At 38.8% G+C, this 21,813-nt stretch overlaps 1 protein-coding gene across 1 annotated transcript; it reads left to right on the forward strand.

The window, feature by feature from the left end:
* Window positions 1-16,868: 16,868 nt before the first annotated feature.
* Window positions 16,869-21,813, forward strand: LOC131254212 (probable LRR receptor-like serine/threonine-protein kinase At3g47570). Its single transcript, XM_058255209.1, has 2 exons — window positions 16,869-19,527; window positions 21,316-21,813. Coding segments are annotated over exons 1-2 (2,661 nt in total). The 3' UTR covers window positions 21,318-21,813.

Consider the following 21,813-nt stretch of genomic DNA (forward strand, 5'->3'; position numbering starts at 1 on the left):
TCATGAGTTTTGCAAGGCTTGTGAGCATTGTCAAAAATTGGGAGCATTGTCCCGTCGAAATATGATGCCTTTGAATCCCATCCTTATCATAAAAGGATTTGACTGTTGGGGCATCGATTTCATGGGACCATTCCCCCAATCATTTGGAAATTTGTATATTTTACTCGCCATAGATTATATCACTAAATGGGTCGAAGTAATTCTGTGCTGAAATAATGACCATCGCACGGTCATTAAATTCTTAAAAGAGAACATCCTTTCGCGGTTCGGGATGCCTCGAGCCATCATTAGTGATGGGGGCTCACACTTTTGTAATAGACCATTCAAGAGCTTAATGAAGAAATATGATATCTCTCATAAGGTGAGCACCCCATATTACCCTTAAACAAGTGGGCAAGCTGAGATTTTCAATAGGGAGATCAAACATATCCTAGAGAAAATGGTTAACCCTGATCGTAAGGATTGGTCAATCCGATTGACCGATGCCTTATGGGCATACCGTACTGCTTTTAAAACCCCTATTGGAACGTCTCCCTTTAGACTTGTCTATGGGAAAGCTTGTCACTTGCCTGTGGAGTTGGAACATAAAGCGTACTGGGTGATCAAAAATCTGAATTTCAATCTGGACAACGCTGGCTCGCTATGTAAACTTCAATTAAATGAACTTGAAGAAATCCGGAACGATGCGTACGAGAACTCGAGAATTTACAAAGATAGAATGAAGGCATTTCATGACCAACGTATTCTACGAAAATCATTCACACCTGGTCAGAAAGTCCTTTTGTATAATTCTCGATTACATCTCTTTCCAGGTAAGCTTCGATCTCGTTGGACCGGCCCTTACATTGTGGTCACTGCGTATCCTCATGGGGCCGTTGAGATAAGAGATCCTGACAATGGCAAGGAGTTTAAAGTAAATGGACATCGCTTAAAGCCATTTGTCGAGAAATTTGATTCCAAAGGACATGTCCATACCTGACCGATCCTGTTTACTAGGATTGATCTCCTAGTGTGATGGAGGTATAGGTAGGTTTCTGTTTTCATAGGACTAAGATAGTTTTCTTTATGCTGTTTTAGGAGACGGTAAACTTAGCGCTTCTGGGAGCTAACCCAACTTTTCATTCTGTTTCATTTTCCTAGTTAGTTAGTTCAATGTTTGTGGGTAACATTGCTGCAAACCCTCACGAGACTACAACTCGTCCACTAGGGGCAACCTAGGGGTTTAAAGGCTTGTTGCATACGCTAAATGCAATCGAGAGCACTTGCGAAAGTGGTGTAGGTAGGATTTTATTTTTGTTATTTTTATTTTACTTCTGTTGGTTTCTCTCTTGTGCTGACCCACTCTTACGTAGATATCTTTGGAAAGCCTCTTGATTCTTTCGTCCAGGTACTATCTTTCCATCACTCCTCTTATATTTTCGTTGTCCCATGTGCATTGCATGCTTATTTCTTTTACATTGAGGACAATATAGATTTTAGGTTGGGGGTGGGAGATTAGGTTTCCTAATCAGTGTTTTCGTAGTCTTGAGTAGAAATTGTGAAAATTTTTAAATTTTTCTAGAATTTCGTATGAATTCGAAGCGATTTTGACGGCCATCTTGGATTTAGAATTACAAGATAAGTGATGCTGAAAATTTATGACTCTTGGATTCAGCTATTTGTTAGATTTCACAGTTAAGTTCGAACTATTAATCCATGGTTAGAGGTTTTAAATATTGATTGAATCATGATTTCACAAAACACATCTCGCTTGCACATTAAGGGTTCAGTTCGATATTAAAGGATTAACTTGGTGATCACTAAGCTTGAAAAGAACCAACCTGAGAAATTGAAAGGATTGGGCGAATGGTCTTCATCATAGGTTTGCTCCCTATAGGTGTATATTTAATTCCCCATGGATGATATGTGAAAAAAGTTGAGTGTACAGTCTTCATCATAGGTTTGCTCTCTATAAGTGAGGATTTAATTCCCCTTCTTGGTGTTACTTTTACTAGAAAAATCAAAAAATAAAAAAATGAAAAGATGATTTGTGAGGCAAGTTTTGGTAATTCTCGTGTTGGTTACCAATGATATCCTGAGATCGAGAAATGAATTTTAACGATTATAACCCGATATTAGACTATACACACATGAATCCTAATGTTTAGAATTTTTTCTAATTGGTGGATTAATACTTTGATCTTAACTAAGAAATTTACTGTGCGCGTGAGGCCAGGAGAGAGTAATGCCCAACATTCATGAATCTTAAAATTCTAGTATTTGATTTGTTTTTCAAAAATCACTCGAGTTCATATAAATTGTCCTGTAATTCTCAACTTATTTTTCACATACTTTGCTTGGGACTAACAAAATGCTGGTTGGGAGTTGTGTTGAGGGTTGAATATTGCATATTAGACCCTAATTACTACCTGGATTTACGAGCATAACACCGCTTAACGGTTTATTTTAATCGTGTTTGTGATGCAAGGTGAATCTAGGAGCGTGGACTGGAAAGGATGCTAAAAGCATGGATTTAACACTTAGGCATCACCAAGGCATTGGATGGGGCTCCATGGGACCAAGATCGAGGATTTACACGCCAGAGATCAGAGAAATTCCAGCCACTCATCTTAAACAGGCCTGAAAGTCAGCCAGGATGCAAGATCACAGGGTTTCCTCCATCCGATTAACTCGAAACTTCATATATGGCTTGATGACCACAAGTTAACTGTACACATCGAAATTCAGTCGTTGGATCCTCGTGAAAGTGTCCCAACGGTCAGATCAGCCCCTTAAATCCTTAAGTGGGGCCCACCTGATCTCTGGATACACTTCAATTTCGGACTCATCACCTTAAATGAGGCAACAAAACAAATGGATGAAACAGATCTATCTCATCACATCTCTGCTGGCCCCACCCATGATGCACATGCACATCACCATGTGCAGCGGACTTGCACTAGAAGTGTAAGCACGGTCAAACCGCGTTTGACCGTGCTTCCTAAAGAGAAAACACCCTGTTGCCGCGACGCCGAACAGAGCCTCACGTCCGATTCTTGTGGGCCACCATCATGATTCGACGGTCTGATCCGAACCGTCCATTGGAATCCCAAGTGTCCTATGATCACGGCCTAGATGAAGAAATCGCAAAAGTACAGTAAGAAGAGCGTCCCAACCATTCTAACGCAGGTTGAACGGCCGTGAAATTGATCAGGTGGGCCGCATCAAAAGACAAAAAAAATCCATCCCTCTTACCAAAATTTTATCACGAATCTTATGGACGGCGTGGATTCATCAAACGACAGGGGATTTGGGCCCCACCAGTTACGCAGAGAAGGCCTTACGCATGTATTACGCACGGACGTGCGTCCGGACGTCGTGGGGCGTTGTACGGCCCATATGACGATCGGATTTCTGATCCGAACCATCCAAATGCTAACTCAGGAGGTCTTGATCCTAGACATGCAGCCAGATGCAGGATTAAATCAGCAATGGGATCGGCTCTTGGGCAGGAGCAAGTTTTTGTGAAACGCTTTGCAGGAGGTTTTTCAAACGTGATACACACGCTGTTGTGCGTATTATCCACCGCCGCTACACGCAGTAACCTATGGCCCTATCTATAAAAGTAAAAGAAGACAGAGAGAGACAGGGACTTTGGGGGATTTATCGATTCGGGATCCAAGCTTTGGACGGGCAGGTTGGAGGCAGCCGTGGAAGTGACAGAGGGAGTATTGTCTTTTTGTTTTTATTTGGTTTTTTTATTATTATTTTTGTGAGATCTAGTCCAATCATGTTGGGCTAAACCTCTTAGCTAGGGCTAAGAGGTGAAGCTTGTAGCGAGATGGGAGACTCTATTTTATGCTTTTAATTTAAATTTATGAACTGAATTTAATTTTAGTTGATTATTAAAGGAATGTTTTTTTAGTCTTTAATGGTCTGTTGTGACTGAAATTACAATGGGTCTGCAATGGCTTTGAGCGTGTTCCTTTTCCTTTTTATGATTATGATGTCAGGAAGCCCTGTTGTTCATCATCGTCTCCTAGGCATGGTTGGATGTCGGAACCCTTCCTAACCTTCATATATCTGTTGATTAGTTGGTAATTAGATTAATTTTGTTGTTTACTTTATCTCTTGGGCATAGTTTGGTGATGGAATCCACTCTAATTCATACATCTTTCATCTCTTGAAAACTATATCAAAGGAATTTCAGTTTAATTTTCATAATTCTTGAAACAGGCATAAGATCTCCCTGATCTCTACAAGTGGATCCTCTGAATCCCTAGTTTCCTTTCCCTAAATTCCTTAAGTTTTAGATAATTATTTCACCATTATTTCTCAATTTATAATCAATTTAGATTTCATCTTAGTCTAGTTTTAATTCTACCTAGTTTCAAAGAACGTACAGGTATCAGTCCCTTGGGATTCAACCTCGGTCTCACCGAGTTTATTACTACATCACAACCCTATACTTGGGGAGTGAACAGTGTATTAGGTCCTTGTGTGAGGCCATGGGCCCATGATACATTTGGCTCTATGTGGGCCACTCCTTGGGAGCAATGATTATTAAATATCCACATTGTGACCTTCCCTTAGGCCCTTTGTTAGGCCGATTATCAATTTTGATTATCGAGGCCGATTTCGATTGTCGAGACCAATTCCGATTATCGAGGCTGATTCCGATTGTCGAGGCCAATTCCGATTGTCGAGGCCGATTCCGATTATTGAGGCTGATTGTCGAGGCTGATTCCGATTGTTGAGGCCGATTCTGATTATCGAGGCCTATTCCGATTGTCGAGTCCAATTGTATAGGGCGATTATCGAGGCCGATATTGAGGCCAATTATCGAGGCTAATTGTCGAGGTTTATTGTCTAGGTCAATGCTGATTATCGAGGTCGATTGTCGAGGCTAATTATCGATGCCGATTATTGGTGCCGATTGTGGATACCGATTATGAGTATGTGACGGCATAGCATCTGATACATACCCATACACATCATCTACATGTTTGTTATGAGATGTGGTTGACCATTGCATATGTCATTGGGCAGGTTGTTATGAGACTCCCTGATAGGCGGAGATTGTCTCATATGAGCGCATGGTATGCGTAGGATTGATGCATGACTGGATTGTATGACTCATGCATCTTACATTGTGTGTTGTGATTATTATACGCCCTAGTAACATCAGGACTGTAGCCTCCACAGGCATGTCATGGACTGCCAGATGGAACACCGAAAATCTGTTACTAGCACCGGGGCGCCATAGATGAACTTAGGTGAAAATCCCTAAACCTCTGAGGTGAGGAGACGCCCTAACGTCTAGACTGAGTGAATATATGAGCACCCGTGTGCTGAGTACCAGTAGGCCGCGTCTCCCACTATGTCATGGTTGGTTGGGAGGGGGTGTGGCCTTACCCGCCCGAGGGTATTGGGCATAGCTAGGCTAAGTTTGACCAGCTCGTAATTGGGTTTGCTATCGACGTGCTGGGTAGATATTGGCTGACTACTAGCCAGGCAGATAGTGAGGTCTCTTCCACTTGCATGGTTACATGTCAAGTGGGTGGCGATTGCATGTAGAGTTACTAGACCCTGGTGATGATTCCATAAATGTACGATGTTGATATGTGGACTTATTGAGTGGGACTTGTATACTCAACATCTTACTCATTCATTCATTAATTCACTATCCACTCGGGTTGGTGGTGCGCAACTAATTTGATATGTGTACCTTTACAATGGTCAGGATTTCGGTTAGGTGTGCGACTAACTTGAGATCAGGAGTCTACCACATTGAGCCTGGCTATCCAAATTTAGGTATGAGACTGGTTTGGATAGAAGTCCCTTGTGATGGACTCCATGGCCTGCGATACTATGTACTATCAACCCGACTTCACACTCCAGCTTGGTCATTTCATTCGCACAGCATATCGCATACTGCATCCGCGACATATGGCATTTTGGATTGCTATGTTTCTGAATTTATATGTCCTAGATGATTCTGATGATATTTATAAACTTGCTAGCATGTTTCCGCATTACTATGATATTGTACGATTTATGGACTACTAGTATTTCTTCTTACTTTGATATTTATATGCTTGGCACATGCATCATACACACTTACGCCACCCTCTAAGTTTTCTATAAGCTTATATATGATAGATGTGTGCAGATGGCATTAGGTCGCAGTAGCGTTGAACTTGGAGTGTGTAACTGTCTTCTGGAACTTTGATTTTCGATATATGTATTTCCCTTTCAGCACTGTATTCAACTATTTATATTAGTAGATATGTGATGATGATGTTGCCTTTGTGATTTAGGTAAACTTGTGGTTATGCTTCTTACGAGATAAATCTACGTACTGAAAATCCTCCTTGTAGGGTCCTAGGATCGGAACCCAACGTATGGGTGTCGGGAGCTGAGAATGGGGCACTATGAAGGCTGTTGGTGCCAGATTCGGTGATTGAGAATTTTGTGAGCCCGGTTTTCGAGTTTGGAACGTGACAGGATATGACTTGGGGTCATGCGCAAATGCAATCTATAGGTCGTGGGTCGCTAGAATTTCATTGGGAGGACTGCGGGATCCTACGAAACGAAATGGTTGCTAGGACATGGGCCTGACTGTATTAAACTTTTTTCTATTCTCAAATCCAAATCATTTTACAAGATTCAAGACATATTTGGTTTGTGAGATGAACATTCCATCTTCAAATTGTTTAACTTGTAATTCAAGAAAATAGTTTAGTTCACCAACCAAACTTATTTCAAACTTAGATTTCAATAGATTTGCAAACTCAATATATAGGTTTGTGTATGTAGATCCATAAATAATATCGTCAACATAGATCTAAACTATGAGTATATGATCGTTATATTTCTTGACAAATAAAGTTTTATCAATATTGCCCATAACAAAATTATGACTAAGTAAAAATTTAGTCAATTTTTCATACCATGCCCTGGGAGCTTGTTTTAAACCATAAAGTGCCTTTTTAAGACAGTACACATGATTTGGAAGTTTGGGGTCTTCAAAACCCTTTGGTTATTCAACATATACTTCCTCATGTAAGTCACCATTTAAAAACATACTTTTGACATCCATTTGATAATTTTTGAATTTATTATGACATGCAATCAAAATAAATAATCTTATGGATTCAAGGCGTACAACTGGTGCAAAGGTTTCATCGTAATCAATACTTTCTATTTGATTGTATCCTTGTACAATCAGTCAAGCCTTATTTCTAATAATATTACTTATTTCATCAGTTTTACTTTTAAAAATCCATTTGGTTCCAATTAGATGTTTGTCAGTAGGTCTGGAAACCAAGTACCATACATCATTTCTATCAAATTGGTTTAATTCTTCTTGCATGGCAATTATCCAACTTTCATCGGCAAATGCTTCATTTACATTGGCCGGTTTAATTTGGCAAGTGAAGTAGACATAATTACAAATATTTTCTAGTTGTTTTCTTTTTTGAACACTAGTATAAGGGTTACTGAGTATTTGATTAGTTAGATGATCTCTGACTAATCTTATTTCAGTATTCACTGGTTTAGATGAAGAGTCAGGTATATCAATCACATTGACTTCATCATCATCTTGATTAGGATTGGGCGTGATTTGTTGATAATCAATCACTACATTTATAGATTCCTGAATCACTTTAGTTCTTTTGTTAAGAACTCGGTATGCTCGACTGTTTAGAGCATAACCTAAAAATATTCCCTCATCGCTCTTAGCTTCGAATTTTTCCAAAATTTCTTGGTCGTGTAAAATAAAACATTTTCTTCCAAAGTTTAAAAATATATAACTGTGGGTTTTTTATTAAACCATAATTCATAAGCTGTTTTATTTTTAACTTTTCTAATGTAAACACGATTTATGATATAGCATGTAGTAATAACAGTTTCAGCCTATAAATTTTTTGGTAGATTCATGCTATTTAACATTATACTTGCCATCTCTTGTAGAATTCTATTTTTTCTTTCAACAATTCCATTTTTTAAAGATGTTTTAGGAGCAGAGAATTCATGCGATATGCCATGATCATTACAGTACTTCTCAAAATTGCTATTCTCAAATTCAGTGCCATGATCACTTCTAATTTTGACCACAGATATCTCTTTTTCAATCTGGATACATTTTAAAAAATTTCTGACTTCATCAAGAGTATTTGATTTCTCTCTTAAGAAGGCTACCCATATATATCTGGTGTAATCATTAATAATGACCAGAAAATACTTCTTTCCACCTCTACTCTCTATTCTAGTTGGTCCAACTAAATCCATGTGGAGTAGTTGTAGAGGTTTGGCCGTGGCTAAGGAGTTCACTTTCTTATGACTACTCCTAATCTGTTTGCCAATTTGACACGCGTCATAGACTTTTTCTATCTATTTTAGCTTGGGTAAGCCATTTAAGTGATCTCTTTTACTTAATTTATATAGATCTTTATAGTTCATATGTCCAAGAGGTTTATGCCAAAGTTCAGTCTCGTTAGTTTGGACCATGTAATATGAATGGTTTGATGAGCAAGAGTTATCGATTATATAGCAATTCTCAGATGTCATGCGACCATTTAATATTATACTACCCTTCTCATTTAAAATTTCACATCTGTGATCTGAAAATTTCACACTGTATTTATTATCACAGATTTGAGATATGCTCAAAAGATTATGTTTTAATCCTACAACATAAAACATATTTTCAAAGATAGGTAAATTAGGAAGTTGTACATTACCTTGGCCTATTATCATGTACTTGCTTCCATCTTCGAAAGTGACTGAGCTGCCATTTACTTATTTGATATTGGTGAATATCACCTTATCACCTGTCATGTGTCTCGAACATCCACTATCTAAGTACCATCTTGAGTGGCTAATAGCTTTGAAATGTATGTGGGCTACAAGACACATAACCTATGGAACCCATTTCATTAGGGTTCTAGGTTTAGAAGTATCTCTTGATTTTTGCTGCATTTGGGAGTTAGGATTTCTCCTTTTTCTATTTTCTCCAATTTCATCTAAGTTGGATTTTTGAAGCTCTTTAAGAAAGTCCACAAATTTTTTAGCTAAGGGTGATTTATTATTCCTTTGATGTTTATAGATGATGACATTAATATTTATTTTAGGAACTTGAAGATCAAGATGATTAGTTCCTTAATCAAGCAAGGCGAAGATGGTGCTCTTGAGGAGCGAAAGTTGTTAAGGATCAAATATTGCATATTGGACCCTATTTATTACTTAGTTTTATGAACATGATAATGCTTAATGTTCTATTTTAATCATGTTTGTGTTGCAAGGTGATTTTAAGAGCTTGGATTGAAAAGGATGTTAAAATCATGGAATTAACGCTCAAGAATCACCAAAGATAAGAGTATATCTAATGAAACCAAGAATGAAGAATGTACACACTAAAGATCCAAGAAAACTAAGTCAATAATGAAGAAAATCATAATTTTAAAGTGAAATTCAATGATCCTTGACTAGTCCTGGCTCCAGCTCGACCAGTCCTAGACTTTGCTCGACTGACCAGTCGAGGCTTGACTGGTCGAAGGTGTCTCGACTCGAACTCCAGCAACTAAATACTCAAAAATCTCGTCATCCTCGACCAATTGAAGGAAACCCTCGACCGGTTGAAGGTGACCCTCGATCGGTCAAAGGTGACTCTCGACCAGTCGAGGGATGTCCTTGACCAGTCCTAGGTTATGCAGCCAGCATATAAAGTACGAGAATTTGAAGCGATTTTCAAAAATTTTCAACTTAGTGAGAAAGTCTAAGGCCTAAAACTATAAATAGGGGTCCTTAGGGCATCCCTAAGCATCTTGTAGGGTTTGAGGAGTGGAGAAAAAGGGTGGAGCAACCGTCCGGGATTTCTTCTTCTTCCTCTTTAATTGATCTTTTTGTTTTGTTTAATCAATCATGTCTATAGTTAGCTAAACCTCTTATTTAGGGCTAAGAAGTGAAGATTGTAGCATGATTAGGATGTTTGCTTTATTTTGATTCATATATTGTTGAACTATATTAGATTTTAGTTTGATTACGAAGGAATATTTTTAGCTTTTAATGGTTTGTTGTGACTCAAATTATAATAGATTTGCGATAGCTTGAGATATCTTCTTTTAATTTCTTGAAGTAAGATTGTGAAATTAGGAAATCCTGTTGTTCACAATCGTCCCTTGGGCATGGGAGGGTGACGGAATCCTTCCTAACCTTCACAATTCTCTTATGAATGGTTGTGGGGCTAGTAAATTATTATTGTTTACCTTGTCTCCTAGGCATGGTTAGGTGACGGAATCATTTCCAAAACCTCACCACTCTCATCTATTGATGCTTAGATCCATGAGAAGTTCAGAGATCAGACAAATCTCTTCTTACCAAATGGATAACTTAGGACTCTGATTCCATTTATGTCCCTGAATCATACAAAGTAGCTTCCCAATTGCTACAAGTGGATCCTTGGCACCCTAGTTCCCACCTTTAAATTTATTAGTTTTTAATTAATCTATTCACAATTACTTTCTATACTTGCAGATTTAGATTTTCATCTTCTTCTAGTTCTAGTTTTAACTACATTCAGAAGACACACAAGTTTAGTCCCTGTAGATTCGACCTCAATCTCACCGAGATTATTACTACATCACGACCATACACTTGGGGTTGTGAACAAGTTTTTGGTACCGTTGTTGGGGATTGATGGTTGTGTTTTTCTGAGATTAGCTAGTTTTGGAATTAGTTTAAGATTAGAATTTTTCTATTTTTAGGATTAGGTTTTATTTTCTATTTTTAGAAACTTTCTAATTCCAGGACTTAAAAAAAAAAAAAAAAAAAAACTAACTCTTGTTTTTTTTAGAAATTTTCTAATTTTAGAATTTCTGTTTTTTAGAAACTGACTTGTTTTGTTTTTGTTTGCAGGATTCTAACATAGAACCTTCTAAATTGGTAACTTCTTTCTAATTCTCTCTCTTTCTATTTTTAGATCTCTTATTACTATAGAATTTTTCTTTTATTTTTTTAGGATTTGATTCAGAGTTAGGGTTTCATCATACAAGAGTGGGAACGTCAGTATGCTGGCCTAGGAAGGTTTTGGTTGAGTGTGTCATTATCCACACTGTTTCCAGTAGTGGTCCACTTGAGCTTTGAATCTGCTTAGTTTTTGAGAACATACTCTAAAATGAGGTGGAAAAACAGATGGCCCGTATGGATATAAAACACATACATTACGGTGGGGCTCACAGCACCATGGTGGCATGATCACCAGTCAATCCCTTTCCCTTATTGTCGCATGGAATTGTCATATTGACCTTCAAACTGGCGCGGAGGCAATGGTAATCGGTGGATCTAGAAGTGCTTTCTATCTTTACCTGAATATTTTAAGATGTCTAAGCGGATCTGACAGTGTAGATATTCAATTTAACGGATTTTAACAATAAAAATCATAGACATGAGCTAGTCCCATACATCTTCATTCCACGTGTTATGTGAAGAGATGACTTTAAACATGCTCAGGTTGCATGGGCTACACCATATCATATCATCTTAGGATTCTCAGAGTTGAGCGGATTGGTCCTCAAAATATTAAATTCATGGGGATGGGGGTGGAGACAGGGCATCGCTTCTCTATCTTGAACTTTTCAGTGGCAGAGAATACACGGTATTGTTTTGTCCACATCTCTTTTCTCAGTAGACTTGTGCATGACTTTTCTCAGTAGACTTGTCCTTCCTTCCACATCAGATGAAGACAGGAGCAACCAGAAAACACAAGACTAGCCAATAGTCAACATCCAAATGAGAAGAATTTTCTCCAATGGGGCCCCCATTAGAAGAAGATTTTGGATCCATACATGTGTGCCATCTGTAATACTCTATTATCAGGAAATTTTAATCATACAATCCCAGTAATATCTGCACCAACCTCTTGCTAATTATGTCAGGATCATTCCAGTACATTTTCTACTTTCCCTTATATTTCCCTAATTTACTTTTAATCCATACATGTGCTTGATTTATTGATGTGGCTATCTAACCATATAATCCATGGAAGTTGAAAGAAACTAATGAAATAAATTTGTTGAATATTTTTCTTACTGCTTGTTGCTAGTCATTTAAACTAATTGTTGGATTGAATCTGATGAGTAGCTGCAAGGCTAATTTTGCAGTTGTGAATAGTGCTTTTGTTGTGTGGCAAGTGGTGGATTGCTTGAAATGCTTAAAACGTTTAGGGCTCATTCATGGTTCATGCTCTGTATTAGTGTGCTCGTTGGTGTAATATTGAAATGTTGGATTGATCTTTTGAGTGGTTCAGATTCCATAACAACTGATGCTGATTCAGAAATTCTTCGTATCTTCCTACCCTTTTGAGCGGTGCAGATTTTATATTTGGACCATTATACCATCCAAAGCAAGGAAAACATTTTACATGGCATCAATTACTCCACAGACTATACCATATTATCTCAGGATTGTTGGAGTTTAGTGGATTATTCCTAAAAGATTAAACCCATAGGGTGGAGATGAGGCATACTTTTCAAACAAAACGCGATAGGGCATTGGTTCTGCCCTGGACTTATTTTCAAACTGTAATCGGTTTACATATTATTCTATATGGCGTTTAAGTGATAATGTAAACTGAATAGATTGTGTGTTTGACCAGCTGGTAAAGCGTTTACAATGAATAAAGTAGATATTCATATAATAGAGCTTGGACGGTGAACCTTCCAAAATCTGCAAATCATATAAGGATTTGAATTTTTTATTTTTTTTTAGGGCCCTAAGAAAGCATTAAAGCATACAAACACTAAACGGATTGGATGTCTTCCACCCATCATGGTGGGCCCCAAATGCAATCTAGAAGTTTTTAATGATGGACGTCCCATCCTTCTCTCGTGTGGTCCATTTAATAATGGATGAATTGTTTTTTAGAGCTACAGGAGAGCATTAAGGCAAGTACATGATGGATAGATTGGATGTATCATATACATATGATGAGTGTATATTAATCATTATTTTCTAACATGTAAATTATTATTTTCTAACATGTATAATGCATTTTTAGCTGTAAAGACTTTACATAAGATATGAAACATAGTTTTTTATCAAGTACAAGATGACATCCAAAGGTTGTAATGTTTATAGCCGGTAAAGCATTTCCAGCCAAATACGTATCCAAATAGCACTTGTAATTAGATTATCTTTAATCCATTTACAACTTAAAAGACTTTACAGGCATTCAAAGGACCACTAAAGAAAGACAAATTTGTCATTTTCTTAATTAATAGTAATGTTACTTTAGTTGAAAGGTGTGGTGACAGATCTGCATATGTAAATAACAGGGTTTGTTTTTTGAGAAATAGTTTAAGACTAACGGGTTTTCGATCGATATACCAAGGTAGAGACAGTTTATGAAAAATAAAATTAAAAAAAAAATCTCAAAAATTGTAACACCCTAAAATTCGGCGTCGCCCCAGCGTAGGCCAACAGGTCAACCACGGTGTCCCATACCACCATGCCCGGCTCATGAGTCTTAGCGGATCAAGGTACAATGGTTAACAGGATTGCATTGATAAATTTGGTACCCTAGATTCAAAAATAGCATCCATACATGGTGCACATCCACCTGGACAATCGGGTTACTTGACGAACTCGACTAGCACGAGCGCACGTTGAGTTGAACGACATAGAGTGCGTAAACACTCCGTATGGCCAAACCACTGCCGACAACCCTAATACGACTCGGGTTCGCCAAACACGTCCTTAGTGGCGAAAACAACCTCGGCCACGAATTCAAAGTTTATTACCGATTCCCTGAACTATTTCATAGTCCCAAACACATTCAAGTATAACAGATATTCACACCAGTAATTCAGAACAGTAAAAGAACAACAATTCTAATCATACAGTATGTGAGCATTTGATGAATATCAACTTAACATGGATTCACACATAAGTAGTGCCTGAATTTAAACAACCAAGAATGTAAATTGCATGTAGGAGATCATACACATCAATAAGATAGTTGAGAATCTCTTCTCAACGCCCATAAACATGATAATATATTACACACTTGATCATTCAGACATTTCTATAAACACTTAGACTACATATTCCAACATATATGACGTATGTTGGCGATAACACACATTTGGACAATTCCTTTCGCCAAGGAGTTGATACACATACAACTAGCACAGATACACGACAATTAATCATGATAAACACATGTTCGTATTTCATACGTATACGGTACTTTTTACCTATACAAGGAATACACAAATCTCAATATAGCTCATATATATCAGGAACACAATACAAACATCGCATTTGGCATGTGAAATTGTACCCACAACAAAAATAAACCATTAACCGACATTGAAAGCCTTGAAAACCATAACCTATACAAATATAGCCCGCACCTTAAACCAAAAAATGAGCAACAGATCTGATTCAGATGATAAGTCTTCGTCAAGGGCAACTAGATAACCTAAAGTAAGATTTAGATTAGCTACAACAACACTTAGACTATTCTAAGCTCCAAAACAGGCTAGGGTTAGATTGACTTACCTAAGAATGAACTTAGAATCGCCGGAATAACGATTCAGATGCGATGGTTTAGATACGCAGAATAACAGGAAAGAATCTTAAGATGATTCACCAACTTCTCTCTCACTTTCTCTGTCCTCTCCTCTCTCTCTCTCTTAGCTAGGGTTTAGGAAATTCGTATGAAGTTAAGAGTGAGGGTTTTAAGGTCTTTATATAGGCCTAAAATTGATGAAAATAGCCCCAGGGCCAAGGTATACTTAGGTTATAACCAATTCAGGTCTATTTCGATCCAACGGAGCACTTCTGGAGGTCCCTTTTCCACGTGCGGTCAGACTTAAACCATGGATCTAGGTCGTGCTGAGTTTTTGTATCGATCGGATTTACAGATCGCTCATGGCGGACCAATCTCAATTCAACGGTCACCGAAACTCGATCAGGTCCACCGGCACTTTAACATGTCTGGGCTATCTTACCTGATCCGATGGTAAATTTGGGTTAGAATCCAATGGTTAGAATGCTTAAAATCGGCGCGCAAGCGACACGTCTCAGATTTCAAATATTCATATTTAATTTCTCACCTTTCCCACACTCTTTACTCCGGACTCAAGCAAATCGTCTTGGGACATCATCTGGACTTGATTTTTGAGGTGATTGTCAAGCCCAACAAAGTGATCATAATTTTCTAAGATCATCACTATCGGACTTTCAACGCGCGGTCCAGGTCCGATACAAAGTTTCTAAGTACTCCCGAGAGCAACTGGATTTAGCGTTGAATCCTAGATTTCAGGGTGACATAGCGCTAACGATTCTACAGGTTTTGGGTCTTGCAGATCAAATTTAAAGTGATTGGTGTTAATTTCACAAGCAATCGAGTTTAGCGCTAATTAACCCACATATAACTTCTAAAGAATTTGAGGTAGTACTCGGGTCTTTGCACGAAATTTTTCGGGTCATTACAAAAATAAGCTGAAAGACTAACGACTTTTCGGTCCCTCGCAATTCCAGTCCCACGCGACTCCAGCTCCCGCGCAACTTACTTTTAGCGCAACTTGACTCTTTCACCTCTTTGCTTCAATTTTTCTTCTTCAATCTTCCTTCTTTTGATTTCCTTCCTCGACCAAATTTCATGCTCCAACACACCCATATATAGCCTCTATGATAATCACAATCAAAATAGGAAAAAAAAAATTATACTTACACAACTCTGCACGATCGTTCGATGTCACTTCGATAACACTTCGATGGCCTCGACAATATGTAACTTTGTCCAATGGGACCCTATTTAATTTGTCTCGTTTAATCTTATTACTTGTTTAGTGGAATGAGTCTGACCGGATCACAAGTGCCGATTTGGATCGAGTCCTAAAATAATATGAGAAAACAGATGGATGGGATAGATATACAATACATAAATCAAGGTGGGGCCACAGTGAGGATCCTACGGACATCACTCATCCTAGGTCGTAGGTAATATTTTATACTAATCAGGTAGATTTTATAAATATTTTTTTATCTTATAAAATTGCCGATATGACATGGCCTAATGAGATTTCATAAGAAAGAAATCGGAAGTTGTAGCTCGGATTGAGTAGCTAGATTCGCCACTAAAGTGATGTCACCAAGTTCTGTGGGGCCCACCCATGATGTATTGTTGTATCCACACTGTCCATCCATTTGGAGAGATCATTCTGCACTTACAGTTGAAAATTTCTTCAGGGGCTACAAAAGTTTTGGATAAGCTTATATTTGTGTTTTCCCTCCGTCCATGTCTGTGTGATCTTACCAACAGGTTGGATGACAAATAAACATCACTGTGGGGCTAGCAAGGTTTCAACGGTGGAAATCATTATCCCTACTGTTTACTGTGGTGTGATCCAGTTGATATTTGGATATACTTAAATTTTGGGATCAACCGTTTAAATTAGATGGAAAAACGGATGGACGGCGTGGATAGACCATATACATACAAGGTGGACCCAACTGATTTTACTCAGTACGTTGAGAGCGTACCGAGTAACTTCTTACGCAGCAATCCGATTTCAATTGAAACCGTCTAACTTTACGTTAAGGCTTTTCCGAAATGTAATAAATTTAATATATATATATATATATATATATATATATATATATTAAAAAAAGAACTGGTGACGTGATACTTACACTGACGTGGACCAATAATAAAGCTGCGGTGGCAGGTCTGCATATGTAAGCCGAAAACTGAGCTTTAAAAAAAAAAAAAGAAAGAAAGATCAACGGACGAGAAGTCGCCCTTCTCTGTATATATGGGAGAATCCATGCCATATATGTCTCCTCATTTTGCCTTTCCTGCATTCACAAACTCCATAATGGAGCTCCCACGTATGAGCTTATGGGCAATTTGGTCATTTCCCCTTCTCTACCTTCCATGTTTCTTTGGATCTGCCCCTCACTTCTCCAACGAAACTGATCTCCTTGCTTTGCTCAAATTCAAACATCTAATAACCGACGATCCTCTCCATTCTTTGAGCTCATGGAACCATACTCTCCACTTCTGCCACTGGCAAGGTGTCACTTGCGGTGGTCCCCGGCATCCTCAAAGGGTCATGGCCTTGAACCTCACTGCCCAGAAATTGGTGGGCCCCATATCTCCCTACATAGCAAATCTCACCTTCCTCAGGATAATCGATCTCAGACGCAATAGCTTTCACGGGACGATTCCTGAAGAGATTGGCTGGTTGTTCCGCTTGAGGTATCTCCTTCTGAGCAATAACACATTCACTGGAGAAATTCCAGCAAATCTGTCCCACTGTTTCAAACTCCAATTTCTTGATCTTCGCGGGAATCAGCTAGCAGGGAGGATTCCGACTGAGCTTGGCTCTCTATCAAAGCTCACCAACTTAAACCTTCGTCGCAACAGTCTTGCAGGAAGCATCCCACCTTCACTTGGAAACCTTTCGTCTCTCTGGTATCTTCGTCTCAGAGAAAATAGTCTGGAAGGCAGCATCCCAGATTACCTTCGTCAGTTGGTGAGCTTAAAGTATCTTAGCATAGGTGTAAATAAACTGTCAGGTACGATTCCGCCTCGGCTCTACAATCTCTCCTCTATTGTCATTTTTGACGTGGTATTTAACAGATTGCATGGAAATCTTCCACCTAACATAGGCCTCACTCTTCCTAATCTCCAAGAGCTATATGCCGGAGAAAACCAATTCACAGGACCCATACCAGTTTCATTATCCAATGCTTCCGGACTTGCAATTATTAGCCTTGCTAACAGTAGTTTTAGCCGATCTGTGCCTATGAATTTTGGAAGCCTCAAAGGTCTCACCCGGTTAAATTTGTGGGGCAACGAACTTGGAATTGGAAAAGCTCGTGACTTGAGTTTTCTCGATTCTTTGACCAATTGCAGTAGCTTAGAATCATTGGCCGTGAGCAGAAATCGTCTCAGCGGTGCGTTGCCCAACTCCATAGCAAATCTTTCGACCCAACTGACATGGCTATCTTTAGCAAGTAATATGATATTCGGAAGCATCCCATCTGGGATTCAGAATCTTATTGGCTTAACAGTACTGAATATGGGGTATAACTATCTGACTGGTACAATTCCCATTGGCGTTGGGAAGCTTAACAAGTTGGAGGAACTATATTTGGATTCAAATCGATTATCAGGGAAAATTCCACCTTCATTGGGCAACATCACCAGATTGTACCGACTCTATTTAGATGAAAACAAACTATCGGGGAGCATACCTTCAAATCTTGGTAATTGCATTAACCTGAACCTCATATACCTCAGCTATAATAACTTCAGCGGTACCTTACCCAATCAACTTTTCAACATTCCTTCTTTGATTGAACTCCAAGCTGGAAACAACTTTTTCACTAATCTGCCACATGAAGCCAGTTACTTGCAAGCTCTTGGAACATTCAATGTTTCTAATAACAAATTGTCAGGCGAAATTCCAAGCTGGCTAGGCAATTGTCTCAGCCTAGAGTATCTCGTGTTGGATGGGAACTTCTTTCAAGGATCAATTCCATCAACATTTAGTACTCTAAAAGGCCTTCGATCCCTGGATCTTTCACGCAACAACTTATCTGGGAAGATTCCAAGATATCTGGAGAAGTTTGCTCTAGAGTATCTAAATCTATCCTTCAATAATTTCGAAGGTGAATTACCAAAACAAGGGGTCTTTGGAAATGCCAGTCGAGTTTCAGTGCTCGGTAATAATAAGCTTTGTGGTGGTATTCATGAATTACAATTGCCACCATGCTCTAGCCAAGCTTCCAAGAAACAGGGGATCTCTCTTGCTTCGAAAGTCAAATTCTCAATAATTGGTGCTGCCCTGGGTCTTATTTCATTATCATGTTTCTTTACCATTCTTTATCTGGTAAGAAAGTCAAGAAGGAAACCTTTTGCTGTGCCCTCTATGGAGGATCCTTTTATCAACGTGTCTTATGCGGAACTCTTTAAAGCAACAGATGAGTTCTCTCCTGCCTATTTGATCGGAACTGGAAGTTTTGGTGCAGTATATAAAGGCATTCTAGATCGTGTTGGGATTATGGCAGCGGTGAAAGTCGTCAACCTTCAACGACAAGGGGCTCTGCGGAGCTTCATGGCCGAATGCGATGCCTTGAGAAACATTAGGCATCGGAATCTTGTCAAGATCTTAACTTGTTGCTCTAGCATTGATTTTAAGGGCAATGATTTTAAAGCTCTAGTTTACGAGTACATGTCCAATGGAAGTCTAGAGAAGTGGTTGCACAGGGAGGGCCATGACCAGCCGAGAAGGAACTTGAAGTTTACTCAAAGGCTAAATATTGCTATAGATGTGGCTTCTGCACTGGATTATCTACATAATCATTGCCAAACATCAATCATTCATCAAGATTTAAAGCCAAGCAACATTCTTCTTGATGATGACATGATTGCTCATGTGAGTGATTTTGGGCTAGCCAGGTTCTTATCTGAGGTTTCTCAAAGCAGCTCAGTTGGTATGAAGGGATCTATTGGGTACATTGCTCCATGTAACAATTTCATCTGTTTTCTATCATCATTGTCATCTTTGTTGTTATTGCTGTTGTTCTTATCCTAATCACCATCATCAATATTTTTATTTTTTTCAAGAAACGGGGGAGCACAATGGCACACCACCTATAACTTTGTTGATCATAAAAGAGATTTACATATACTTCGGGTGAGTACCACAAAAAGGGTCATGCCTCGCCTATCATATACCCCAACAAAGAAAGATCTACAAAAATTCATCAAATGTTGTAAAAAAATAAACTTGCAATGGCTAAAAAAACACAGCCCCAAAACAATACTAGCAGATAGCTTCCTTCTAAGCAGAACAGAGTGTCTGAAACCTGAGAGCACACCCACCACAATTCAAACAGCAGAGCCTCTACAGAGTAATGGCTCCCAATAAACATAAACCAACCCTGAACCACCACACCAAACTCAGAATAGCCGAGCTTCATAACAGAGCAAGAAAACAGATCATAGAGCTTTCTTGCTTGACAGAAATGGCCCAAAAATCAAACTGGTTTGTGATTCAGGTGGACCATACCACTTGGAACAGTTGGGTAGAGCAATGCAGGCTCTTGGTTTTTTACATGACCCATTTTATGTTTATGTGAAATACACTTCAACCATTTGATGTGGCATCCTGAGTTAGGTTCAAGCGGACAACAACGACATAATAAGTGACTGGGAGAGATATATTCACCCTTGAATTTTTATAAGGCCTTCCGTGATGATAACATGAAATCCACTTCAACTATATGACAGCACACTAAAATCTAGGCCGGAGGCCCAAAATAAGCAATCCATGATTCAGTTGGACCACATAAAGGGAAATAGTTTAGAGCTGAACATTGCCCTTAGTACACAGTTTCCAATCATGTGGTCCACCCGAATCATAGATTGGGTTCATTTTTGGGCCCTGAGCCTAACATGGTATAACACACCTGCTGGGGTGGTTGGGTGTGGGCTACAACAATGGTACAAAAGCAGAGGTAGCTAATCACCCCCATAGTAGACAACGTCCCCCATAATAAGAGCATCTATGCACAAGCTTTTTACAGCTGCCTCGTTATGCAAGCAATTCCAGCTTGTGAGCGGATTATCCCAATTGACAACAACCTCGCTGGGGGATTGGGTTTCACATAAACAATACTTGCCCTAGAACAGATTCAGACCTGACCCGGGCCTAAATCAAAATGAAGGTCCAAGGACTTGATGAGTACACCAACCGGATTTTATTCAAATCAGGGTCCTTAAAGAATGACCCCAAATTGGAAGGACCCACCCCCGGCAAGATTCACAAAGATCTGAATATACAAAGTGATACTCACTTGCACAGCACATGAATCACACCATGGTAAGATATGAATAATTCTTTTCTGTTAATGGCTTTAGTTGTGATGTATTACATTAAAATCATAACAGCAACTCATATGTTCACTTGATGACTGAGGAGCTGATTTCTTTCATTTGAGTAGCAGATACTTTTTCAATGTACATCTTTATAAGAACTTATAAGTTTATAGCACACCAATTGATGTTAGGAATTCAGATCCTTAGTAAAGGGAAAAGGCTAATTACTTGTTCAAATAGAATACTCTCTCTCTCTCTCTCTCTCTCTCTCTCTCTCTCTCTCTCTCTCTCTCTCTCTCTCTCTCTCTGTTTTTATTTTTATTTTTTACACAGCCCCCACATGGGCATTCAAACCCATGACCTTGGTGTTGAAACGCACTCTGTCTACCACCGACTTATGGTCACTTAGATTCTAATAAAAGTACAAATTACAGAGTATATGATGGGTGGAAAACCATCTACACAAGGAGATGTTTACAGCTATGGAATCCTTCTATTGGAGATGATCACTGGGAAGGGGCCAACTGATGACATGTTTAAGGACAATCTAAGCCTTCATCATTTTGCTAAGTTGGCTTTGACTGAACGAGTAATGGAGATTGTTGATCCACAACTGCTCTTAGAAGAAGTTGAAGTTATTCAAGGCAATGAAAATCACACCAACACAAGAATCATAATGCATGACTGCTTGATTTCAATGGTCAAAATTGGTGTGTTGTGCTCTGCGGAATCTCCAAGAAAACGAATGCATATGAGAGATGCTGTTGCTGAAATGCATGCAATCAACGACTTGTATCTTGGGGTCGGGATTCACCAAGACAGACAGGTCAGGTTGCAAATATTAGATGAAGGTTTGTCTTACCTCAGTCATTACTAAGTTCTTATTGGAAGTTATGTTGAAAAAGATTTCCAAATAAAAAGAGTTTGTTGAA

The sequence above is a fragment of the Magnolia sinica genome, chromosome 8, assembly GCF_029962835.1.
Source record: "Magnolia sinica isolate HGM2019 chromosome 8, MsV1, whole genome shotgun sequence".
Taxonomy (NCBI): domain Eukaryota; kingdom Viridiplantae; phylum Streptophyta; class Magnoliopsida; order Magnoliales; family Magnoliaceae; genus Magnolia; species Magnolia sinica.

Coding starts and splice junctions, on each gene's coding strand:
- LOC131254212 (XM_058255209.1), top strand. CDS start 16,869: ATGGAGCTCCCACGTATGAGCTTATGGGCAATTTGGTCATTTCCCCTT.